General features: G+C 40.4%; 2 protein-coding genes across 2 annotated transcripts in view; both read right to left on the bottom strand.

Annotated features, from left to right (window-relative positions):
- LOC140482907 (sodium-dependent organic anion transporter-like) overlaps positions 1–6,163 on the bottom strand; it is a 58,552-nt gene extending 52,389 nt beyond the window's left edge. Inside the window, exon 1 of the mRNA XM_072580648.1 lies at positions 5,793–6,163. Coding sequence (XP_072436749.1) covers positions 5,793–6,163 — 371 coding nt within the window. The remainder of the gene's footprint in view (positions 1–5,792) is intronic.
- Positions 6,164–11,607: 5,444 nt separating this feature from the next.
- Positions 11,608–12,280, bottom strand: part of LOC140453497 (uncharacterized) — an 85,453-nt gene continuing 84,780 nt past the window's right edge. The window contains exon 6 of the mRNA XM_072548512.1: positions 11,608–12,216. Coding sequence (XP_072404613.1) covers positions 12,071–12,216 — 146 coding nt within the window. The 3' untranslated portion in view covers positions 11,608–12,070. The remainder of the gene's footprint in view (positions 12,217–12,280) is intronic.

Below are 12,280 nucleotides of genomic sequence, written 5' to 3' on the forward strand. Positions count from 1 at the left end.
GATACACACCCAGCATTGGATCCAGACTCAAGTAATGTTCACAGCAATGGAACTTGACCTTCAATTTTTCAACCATCTGCACTTCCTAAAACGGAGGCATATCTTGGCCGCTGCAGGAGCTGACTAAAAGTTCCTCAGGAGGAGCAATTTGGCAACAAGCTAGGGAATGGCTGCACAGTTTTCCGATGGAGTGCTGAATACCTTCATACATGAGGTGAAAGAAGCCCAGAGCCCATCTGGGAGCCAGGAAGCCATCCACACAAAGGGAAGCAAATTGATGTAGAAAGTTAAGGGAGAAAGTGAGGACTGCAGATGCTGGAGATCAGAGCTGAAAATGTGTTGCTCGAAAAGCACAGCAGGTCAGGCAGCATCCAAGGAGCAGGAGAATCTACGTTTCGGGCATGAGCCCTTCTTCAGCAAACTAAAGATTCCTGAAGAAGGGCTCATGCCCGAAACGTCGATTCTCCTGTTCCTTGGGTGCTGCCTGACCTGCTGCGCTTTTCCAGAAACACATTTTCAGGAGAAAGTTAAGGATAGATTTGATGGACAGAAAGACATTGGGGTTCAAGTCCATAGCTCCCTGAAAGTGGCCACACAAATAGATAGGGTGGTGAAGAAAACATACGAAATTCTTGCCTTTATAGGTCAGGGAACTGAGTATAAGATTCAGGATGTCATACTGCAGCTTTATAAGACTCTGGGTAGCGCACACTTTGAGTATTGCATTCAATTCTGGTCATCACTTTACAGGAAGGATGTGGAGGCTTTGGTGACGGTGCAAAACAGGTTTCCCAGGATGATGCCTGGATTAAGGGGTATAAGCTATAAGAACAGGCTAGAAAAACTTGGGTTGTTTTCTCGAGAGGTGGAGGCTGAGGGGAAACTTGATAGAAGTATATAAAATTATAGGGTTAACAGTCAGAATCTTTTCCCAGAGTGAAAATGTCTAAAACTGGGGGAGTGCACTTAAATTGAGAGGGAGAAAGTTCAAAGGAGACATGAGGGGTAAATATTTTACACAGAGCATGGTAGGAGTCTGGATCACACTGCCAAGGGTGGTGGTTGAGGCAGATGCGATTGGGACAATTAAGGGACTTTTAGTTAAGTACATGAATATGCAAAGACTGGAGAGATATGGCCCAAGTTCTGGATTAGTGGTGCTGGAAGAGCATCCAAGTAGCTTTGAAATCAACGTTTCGGGCAAAAGCCCTTCATCAGGAATAAGGCGGACAGAAGGGATTAGTTTCATTTGTGTCATGTTTACCACAGCATCGTGGGTTGAAGGGCCCATTCCTTTTCTGTACTGTTCTACGGTCTATTTAATTAAAGCTAAGAGATCGACTCCAAGGACCTGGATTTAGTGCCATAAAAAAGTTCACAAGACTGGGCAGGGTCATTGAATGTAATTTCCTATCCACTGAACTTCCTCCATATTGGAACTCCAAAGTATATGCCATAGCATCTCAAACTCTTTCGAGGCCAGTTAGTTGGACAGCTAGTGTGGATTAGATTGGTACCAACAGCTTGTTGTTTAATCTCCATTCCAACTGGGATGGATTTGGCTCCTTCCTCCTTATCAGACCTTGATGGATATATGATATTCTTTGAACTGCATTTGTGTAGATAGCTCAAATATTTTCCTATCAACTACTTCAATCCTTCTTCCAAACAAATTCAAATGAGTTTGTCAGGAATGGCTGTTACAAATCCAAGCTGAATATTTTTGTTCAGTTGAACAACTTGAAATGAAAACAATTGGGTTTAGATAAATTGGGAGGATAAACTAAAACAAAATGAAACTGCAGCCTAACCCACCTTGATCAGTCATAGAGTTATAGAGATGTACTGCACGGAAACAGATCCTTCGGTCCAACTCGTCCATGCCAACCAGGTATCCCAACCTAATCCAGTCCCATTTTCCAACACTTGGCCCATATCCCTCTAAACCCTTCCTATTCATATACCCATCCAGATGCCTTTTAAATGTTGTAATTGTACCAGCCTCCACCACTTCCTCTGGCAGCTCATTCCATGCACATACCACCCTCTCTGTGGAAAAGTTGCTTCTCAGGTCCCTTTTAAATTTCTCCCCTCTCGCCCTAAACCTATGCCCTCTAGTTCTGGACTTCCCCACCCCAGGGAATAGGCCTTGTCTATTTATTCTATCCATGCCCCTCCCCCAGTCTATTCAGTCTCTCCCTATAGCTCAAATCCTCCATCTCTGGCAATGTCCTTGTAAATCCTTTCTGAACCCTATCAAATTTCACAACATCCCTCAGATAGGAAGGAGACCAGAATTGCATGCAATATTCCAAAAGTGGCCGAACCAATGTCCTGTGCAGCCACAACATGACCTCCCAATTCCTATACTCAATGCTCTGACCAATAAAGGAAAGCATACCAAACTATCCTTCTTCACTATCTCATATTCTTCATTATCCTATCTACTTGCACCTCTACTTTCAAGGAACTATGAACCTGCACTCCAAGGTCTCTTTGTTCAACCACATTCCCGAGGACCTTACCATTAAACGTATAAGTGCTGCTCTGATTTGATTTTCCAAAATGTAGCACCTCACATTTATCTAAATTAAATGCCATCTGCCACTCCTCAGCCCATTGGACCATTTGATCAAGATCCCGTTGTACTTTGAGGTAACCTTCTTTGTTGTCCACTACACCTTCAATTTTGGTTTCATCTGCAAATTTACTAACTATACCTCTTATGTTCAAATCCAGATCATTTATATAAATGATGAAAAGCAGTGGACCCAGCACCGATCCTTGTGGCGCATCATTGGTCACCGGCCTCCAGGCTTAAAGGCAACCCTCCACCATCACCCTCTGTCTTCTACTTTTTAGCCAGTTCTGAATCCAAATGGCTAGTTCTCTCTGTATTCCATGAGATCTAACCTTGCTCACCAGTCTACCATGAGGAATCTCGTCGAACACCTGATTGAAGTTCATATAGATCACATCCACCACTCTTCCCATATCAATCCTCTTCATTGCTTCTTTAAAGAACTCAATCAAGTTCATGAGACATGATTTCCCACACACACAGCCATGCTGACCAGCCATGCTGACCATCGCTAATCAGTCCTTGCCATTCCAAATACATGTAAGTCCTGTTCCTCAGGATTCCCTCCAACAATTTGTCCACCACTGATGTCAGACTCACCGGTCTATAGTTCCTGGCTTGTCCTTACCATCTTCCTTGAATAGTGGCACCATGTTAGCTAACTTCCAGTCTTCCAGCACCTCACCTGTGACTATTGATAATGCAAATACCTCAGCAAGAGGTCCAGCAATCCCTTCCCTAGCTTTCCACAGACTTCTGGGGTAAACCTAATTGAGCCCTGGGAATTTATCCACTTTTATGCATTTCAAGACATCAGCATCTCCTCCTCTGTAATATGAATATTTTTCAAGACGTCACCAACGATTTTCCACATTCTGTATCTTCCATGTCCTTTTCCACAGTAAACACTGATGCAAAATACTTGATTATTATCTCCCCCATCTCCTGTAGCTCCATACAAAGACCACCTTGCTGTCCTTTGAGGCGCCCTCTTCTATCCTTAGTTACCCTTTTGTCCTTGATGTATTTATAAAATCCCTTTGGATTCTCCTTAATGCTATTTGCTAAAGCTATCTCATGTCCTCTTTTTTCCTTCCTGATTTCCCTCTTAAGTATACTCCTACTGCCTTTATACTCTCCTAAGGATTCACTCAATCTCTACTGTCTAGACCTGACATGTTAAAACCTTTGAAAGGGGTGCTTGTATCCCTCTGTTTTAACAAAATTTCTACTTTAGCCCATGTAGGCATCATTGACTCTCTAATGCGTCATCCCTAATGCCTGATTTCTTTATCCCTTCCCCCCCTAAAATCCTCATCACTGATATTGCTGATCTACCCCTGAGCTGTCCCAGTAACTTCTGGACAAGGGAGTGATTTCTGTCTCCTGAAATATAAGCAGCAAACTCTACAGCAGAACCAGCTGCAAAGATCTCTCTGCTAAAATTGTGCAGAACTTTAGATGTCTACAAGACTTTTATTTGGACACAAGTCTGATTTGAAGATCTCGTCAATTCTGCAGTGGTTAGCTTTTCAAATTCATCTACAGGAAAATGACTAGACTGTGAGACATCTTACCATCTTATCCTTTCAGTTTAGACTCATGCCCCACCACAGAATTTATTTCTCCTTTTTTTGTTGGCAAACCACAGCTGGACAAAACTGTATCCTTTTCTCTGTTGTGTCAATAGTTGTGGTGTAGATTAACAGAATATAGTTTAATTCCAACTATTAACTTGGCCATAAACCAGTTTTGCCATTTATTTTAAGAATAAGTTGGTTTATGAAAAAGGGGTCATTTTTAAGTTAATAACAGAAGCCTGATGGACACTTCTTCTTGGTAATGATACCAAATTTATCATTGTGGAGATTAAATAAAACTTTTACATTTTTTATATGGCTTGTGGAATAATGGGGCTTGATTAGCAATGTATTCCTCCCATAAGAACTCGAATAAACTTCACTGAAAAGCAGTCAAATCTTCCCCAGTTTTCTGGCCAATATTTATCCTTCAACCAACATCACTAGAACAGATTTCCTTATAATTATCTCATTGAACACATTGAGAAGTGTGGATGTACAAAGGGACCTAGGTGTCCTTGTATATTGGTCAATGAAAGTATACAGTGGGTATAGTAAGCAGTTAGGGAGGCAAATAGCATTTTGGGCTTCATTGCAAGAGGTTTTGAGTTCAAATGTAGGGACGTCTTACTGCAGTTTAAAGAGGGCCTTGCTGACACCACACCTGGAGTATTGCATGCAGCTTTGGTCTCTGTATTTGAGAAAGGATACACTTGAAGTATAGGAAATGCAGCAAACATGCACTAGACTGACAGCAGGGATGGCAAGACTTTGGAAAGGAGATTGGTTCAACTGAACTGGAATTCACTAAAGTTTAGAAGGATGAGAGGGAATCCAATTGGAACATATAAAATTTAAACAGGAGTTGGACAGATTAGATGCTGGGACGATACATTTTTCCCTGGGGCAGGGAAAACTGCAGGATAGTGGGTGGACCACTTAAGACCGGGACGAGAAAAAATTGTTCACTCAAAGGGTAGTGAACTTGTGTAATTCTGTACCATAAAAGACTCGTGGGTCCAATTTCTTTGGAATGAAGAGCTATTGAAGATGAGGGGGCAATTACAAAGAATCAATAATAAACTGTTGATGTCACACTGCTGTAAATGCAGGTCAGACTGGATTAGGAAGGTATGGTTTCAAAATATTCCAAGTTCTATACAGTATAGAGAACTCTCCTCATTTTACTCGACCTAATTCCACTGCTTTTGTAGTCTAGCTGTTATTAAGTTGTTAATGGCTCCTTTGTTGCTAACAATTGCAGATACGGATGAAAGCAAAGGCACTTCTTGTCAAATGACATTCAGTTTCACTTTCAGGAATCAAGGAACACGATTTTTTGCAATTTTTCACAAACAGATTGCTGTCCTAATGCTGCTACTAAGTATATAGTTAATCAAGCTTGGAAAAGGGTCAGGTAAAACACCTTATGTAAATTATATCAAAGTAAATCCAGGTTATTTTTGAATTAAGGAAACAAAGTGACAACATAAAGAGAACAGAGAGGTAAATGTTGCCAGTTTATCTCCCACAGTTGCATGGTTAATATTACGCAAAAAAGTTGTGCAAGGAGGAAAAGAACGTGCATAGGTTGAAGATTGGGATGTAAGGAGAAAGCCAAAATCACATACCTGAGATCCATGTCCCCATCAGTCCAGTAGCTCATTACATTTGAAATAATTCCTCCAGGACATGAGCCCATAATAATCACAGCAATTGCTGGAAAAGGTTTCAACTTAAAAAGAGTTGCAAGGATAAATGCACTGAGAGGCATAACCCCAAACTGGCAAACCATGCCCACAGATAGTGTCCAGGGTTTTTTTAGGTGAGCCCACAACTTCTTCAGCTCAATAGTGCAACCCATGGAAATCATGATCAACAGGAGTGCTACAAGAAATGGTATCTTTATAATGTCCAAAAGAGTCTCATTATCAGTGTTACTTTGATTGAACCCGACATTGCCAGTTGTATTGTGTTCTGGAATGTTTGTGAAATTTTCCATTTTCACTTTAACAGCTAAACAATCTGTGCTGGCGATCCACAGCAGAGTTGTGAAATACTATTCTATTGGATTTAAGTATATGTGGAAACACCCTGGCAAAGATTTTACGTAAGACTGGAATGTATGTTGGTATTGGACAGCATAAATTTAGTATAAATATGGTCCTATTAACCTCTTAACGACTAAAGCAGTTGTATTCCAGATTTACATTAAAACGAGAATTGGCATTTGATTAATTAATACAAAAAGGATAAATCAAGTAGAAAAAATGACGTGTATCAAATGTACAAGCCATAGCAACTTTTCAACTGTTCATTTATGTTTTGTACAGTGTTCATTGCAGTTGACTTCATTAATAGTAGCCCTGAATGGCATTATGTTGTTGTACTTGCCAGTTTCTGATGTGTTTATCAGTACAATTTATTCTTGATTATTTAACTCTCTAAAACAAAAATTGTATTTTCAGTTATTTCAAATTTGGTAGAAGATTATCTTCTCTTTTCAATATGAATGACCTGGATTTGGGTAAATAGGGCATTATTTCAATTTTTGTTGATAACACAAAAGTTTAAAAAAAACAGAATGATGTTGGGGACATAGAAGACAGGTGAAATGAGCAGACTCACAGCAGATTTAATTCAAAAATGCACAAACTCACGAAGTTTGCAGGAAACATAAGACGAGATTATATAAGTTAAATAGTATAATTCTAAAGGGAGTGCAGAGACAGTGGCACCTAGAATACTTGGACACGGACGTTTGAAGATGCTGGACCAATTTTGGAAGACTGTTATAAAAACATATACAACCTTAGCTCCATAACCAGATGCAAAGTTGTAGATTTGAAAGTTCATGTGTGCTGGGAACAATGGGGATGTCAAAAGGGTCAAGAACCGGGAAATGCATTGTAATCTGCCAATGCTTTTTAACTGAGCTATCTCACTTTCATTTCACTGACAAATGCTGGCTTGTTAGGGACATCCACATTCTATGAAAGTTTTTTTTAAATTATGTGGGTGTATCACAGAGTACATGAACGTTAGATATTAGTCATGAGTGCCGCCATTTGAGTGATGATCAGTGAGAGAGTTCATGAGTTCACAAGATGCAGGAGCAGAATTAGGCCATTCAGCCCATCGAGTCTGCTCGACCATTCAATCATGATTGATATGCTTCTCACCCCCATTTTCCTGTCTTCGTTCCATATCCCAATAACCCATTACCAATTTAAAAGTTGTCTAACTCCTCCTTATATTTACTCACTGTCCCAGCATCCACCACACTTTGGGGTAGCAAATTCCACAGATTCACAACCCTTTGGGTGAAGTAGTTTCTCTTCAACTCTGTTTTAACTTTGCTACCCCTTATTCTCATCCTAGAACGCCCACATGAGGAAGCATCTGCTCCTTATCTATTTTATGTACACTTTGAATCACCTTGAATACCTCAATTTGATCTCCCCTCATTCTTCTGAATTCCAGAGAGTAACCCTTACCTTTATATCCTATTCCTTTAGCTATAAAAGCCAACATTCCATTCACTTTCTATATCATTTACTGTATCTGCATGCTAGTTTTCTGTGACTCATGAATGAATACACTGAGATCCCTCTGCAACAAACCACTTTGAAATCTCTCTCCATTAAGATAATAGGTGGCCTTCCCATTTTTTCAACCCGAATGCATGACCTTGTACTTACCCACATTAAACTCCATCTGCCACATTTTGGTCCACTCTCCTAACCTACCCATGTCCCGTTGTAAGGTTCTTATTTCCTCATTGCAATTTACCATCCCGCCTATTTTTGTGGTTATCGCAAATTTGGCTATAGAACCTTCTATCCCTGTATCCAAGTTATTAATGTAGATTGTAAGTAGCTGATGTCCAAAGACTCAACCCTATGGCACTCCACTGGTTACAATTTGCCATCCAGAAAAAAAGCCATTTATCTTGACTCTCTGTCTTCTATCCATCAATCAGACATCTATCCAAACTAATAAATTACCCCAAATCCCATATGATCCAACCTTGTGCATTAACCTTTTGTGTGGCACCTTATCAAATGCCTTCTGGAAGTCCAGATATGTTACATCTACAGGATCCCCATTATCCACTTTGCTTCTTACATCTTCGAAGAACTCTAACAAATTAGTCAAACATGATTTGCCCTTCATAAAACCATGCTGGCTCTGATAGATAGCATTTTGACTTTGCAAATGTCCTGATACTGCTTCCTTGATAATTGATTCTAACACCTACCCAAAAACAAATGTTAAACTAACAGATCTGTAATTTCTCACATTTTGCCTCCCTCCCTTTTTGAAAAAGGGCATTATATTAGCTATTTTCCATTCTACTGGAATCTTTCCAGCATCCCTGGAATTTTGGAATATTGTAAGCAATGGATCTAATTTCTCCGCCACCACATCGTGCAATACCCTAAGATGTAGACTAACCTAGTTTGATTTTTCTTTCATATCCAGAGATGCTATCACATACAACTGAGCAACCTTCCCACCACCAAATCACTGCGACTTTTTTTTGTAAAGCTACTAATCACCACCAGTAAAATACCCACGAAGCCAAATAGCTATTTAAAGGAAAATCTAGCCCATTATGGGCAAAGTGAACCATCAAAACCGATGGGTGGGGGGTTGGGGAGAGCAATGGGCTAAATCAAAATGGAGTTGGAGGGGGGCTGGTAGTTTGTTAAATATGAGCGAAGGCTGGAAGATATCTTACTGATATTAAGCAACATAAGGTGATTATAAAGTTTCTTCTAACATTGCTGCCATCTGCCAAGTCAGATCAGACTTTAAGCACTGGCACCTGCTGCTGTTTTACAGGACAATGGAAAGCACTTATGTGGCAGTGTGGCAGTTTCTTCCTCTAAACCAGGCAACCTGGGTTCAAGTCCCACCTGCTCCAGAGGTGTACAATAACATGTCTGGATGGGTGAATAGGAAAATATCTACCAGGTAATGGTACTGAAAATATTAATATTCAAGACTGCATGAATCATCAAATTATCTTTTCGCCGTCTTATTCGAGGAGTCCAGATAGCACCAGATGTGTCATCGCTTGCTCATGGTAGTATTAGTAACTGTCTAACTAGCCAATTGACTTGTATTACTTGGTAATAAGTAATAAATTACATGTTGTTAAGATAAAGGGTAACTAGAGAGAGAATATGGGCCTGCAAGGCAGCCTTTGTGTGGAGCCATAGGAGATGGGGGAGACTCTATTCGAGTATTTTGCATCAGTGTTACTGTGGAGAAGGACATGGAAGATATAGAATGTAGGGAAATAGATGGTGACAGCTTAAATATGTTCATATTACAGAGGAGGAAATGCCGGATGTCTTGAAACGCATAAAAGTAGACAAATCTCCAGCACCCAATCAGGTGTACCCTAAAACTCTGTGGGAGGTTAGGGAAGTGAGTGCTGGGCCCCTTGCTGAGATATTTGCATTATTGATAGTCACAGTTGAGGTGCTGGAAGACTGGAGGTTGGTAACTCGGTGCCACTATTTAACAGGTGGTAAGGACAAGCCAAGGAACTATAGACCAGTGAGCCTGATGTTGGTGGTGGGCAAGTTGTTGGAAGGAATCCTAAGGGAGTGGATGTACATGTATTTGGAAAGGCAAGAACTGATTAGGGATAGTCAACATGGCTTTGTGTGTGGGAAATCATGTTTCACAAAGATTGAGTTTTTTGAAGAAGTAACAAAGAGGATTGATGAGGGCAAAGCCGTGGACGTGATCTATAAGGACTTCAGTAAAGCATTCGACAAGGTTCCCCATGGGAGACTGGTTAGCAAGGTTAGATCTCATAGAATACAGGGAGAATTAGCCATTTGGATAAAGAATTGGCTCAAAGATAGAAAACAGAGGGTGGTGGTGGAGGGCTGTTTTTCAGACTGGAAGCCTGTGACCAGTGGAGTGCCACAAGGATCGGTGCTGAGTCCTCTACATTTCTTCATTTATTGGTCAGAGTATTGAGTACAGGATTTGGGAGGTCATATTGCAGCTGTATGGGACATTGGTTAGGCCACTTTTGGAATACTGTGTGCAATATCTTTGTGTCAACTGCATCTATCAGGACTGGCATGGAAGGTGCTGAATCATATCCCCCTAAAAATTGGATTGCTCTGTTTTTAACTTATAAACATCACTGCCATAAATGGGATCACCATATTGAAAATGCTGAGCTTTAACAGATGTTGCCCATTAATGTGATTACATTTATTCACTGATTAAGCTTTTGGAGGCCAGCAAAGGGAATTTGGTTAGATAATCTCTATTGTTCTTAACTGGTGAAGTATCCAATATTTTCCCTCAAGTGTCAATACTCAAGAGTAACTCCAGCTAGCCCCTGTCCACAGGGGAGCGATGCCAGATTTCTACCTTTTTTAAAAACACTTTCCCTTCCCGTACTCTCCCACCGTCAAGACTTCCATGAACAGCTGGTCACAATCCCTGTGTCTACGTGCTTGTATCATGATCCATGAGTATTGAGGGTGCTGAAAATAAAAGGATTGACTTCAAAATACTTTAAGCATTTCACATTTAAGCATACACTACTGCTTTCATTTTTTTGTGAGAAACAGCTCACCTTTTACTTCAGAAGGAAGACACGTCACAAGCCAATTTATTAGGGCAGCAATCAAACAAGATGCAGCACTAACAGAAGTTGCTGGAAAAGTTCAGCAGGTCTGGCAGCATCCGTGAGGAAAATCAGAGTTAACATTTCAGGTTCTGGTGATCCTTCCTCAGATTTGTAACATGAACCGTGCTTTTTCTTCACAGGTGCTGCCAGACCTGCTGAGCTTTTCCAGCAACTTCTGTTCTTGTTCCTGGTTTACAGCATCTGCAGTTCTTTCAGTTTTTAAGATGAGACACTTCGAATTTTAGCTTCCAGCTGGAATTAAAACAGCTTAAACAATCTGCAAATTTCTCACAAAGAAATAAAGAACGGTTTCTCAAATAGACAATCTGCATAGAACTTTACCCCAGATTCTCCCAATCCTACATAAATGGTCCATGGAGTGTTCGCTGGCTGAAAGCCACAATGTCTGCTTCTCCCTCTGATGGGAGAACTGCCTCAGAAAGCTTTTGGTCTTTCTGAATGGCTGGCAGCTCTAAATTGTAGCAGCACTGTAGGGAAGAGTGGCTATTGCTGGGCCTACAAGCAGTCTGTCTTGGTGAAGACACTGGAATGGGAAGGGAGAACCCAATGGGAGACATGCAATATGAAAAGGGGCCCCGGGAATACACATTGTATTCTCTCTAAAACCACAATAAATCGTTTGTGGAAGTGTGGAGGTCATGATGTGTGCCTATATCACTCAGAAGTCTAATTAATGTTTTCAAAAGTTTCATCATTAGATTCTACTGTTCTTATGAAAAAAAGTATTCCAATAACCTTTGCGAGAGCCTTATTAATTGAAGATTTTGTCTTTAATGTTTTGTGAATCTACATTTTCAAATCCCTAGTTTTGTTTTCTTAGCAATGAATCTATTTCTCTTCAGAATATAATTCCTGCTGTTTGTATCACTAAAATGTATCACTTCACAGTTGAATTTTATCTGCAACTTATTAGCTACATTGATTAGTAGTCACCCTGAAAACATTGCTGACAAAATATGAAGATGAGAAGTTACACTCAAAGCGGTGTCATTCGGGTCGGTCACAACTTAAGCTCAAACGTGTCTCTGAATCGAAGGCATGGATTGAAGCTTAAATGGGATGTATCCAGAGAAATAGCTAAACGTACAAACAAGGTTAACAAAAGAATCTGGAGTTAGCAGAGCAGCTCTCCCATAAGTCTGTGCTAGTTGCATGTCTAAAATCTACAAGGTTAGTCATCAAAAGCTCTGCACACTGTTCCATTAATTTCCAGCTGTATTAATTTTCTTCAGTTTTATTTCGTTTTGGGTGTCTTGTCAGTGTCCCCTCTCTAGGCACTGGTGGGGTTTCAATCCATTGATTGCTCTGCATTTCAAAAATCTTCCCCAGTCTCAGGGCATTAATGGTTTGTTCCATTTCGACAGCTGATGAATAAAAGAAAATCTGGTTATAAAGTGTTTGGTTCTCAAAATGGCCCACCACAGTATT

Source organism: Chiloscyllium punctatum, chromosome 1, assembly GCF_047496795.1.
Source record: "Chiloscyllium punctatum isolate Juve2018m chromosome 1, sChiPun1.3, whole genome shotgun sequence".
NCBI classification, from domain to species: domain Eukaryota; kingdom Metazoa; phylum Chordata; class Chondrichthyes; order Orectolobiformes; family Hemiscylliidae; genus Chiloscyllium; species Chiloscyllium punctatum.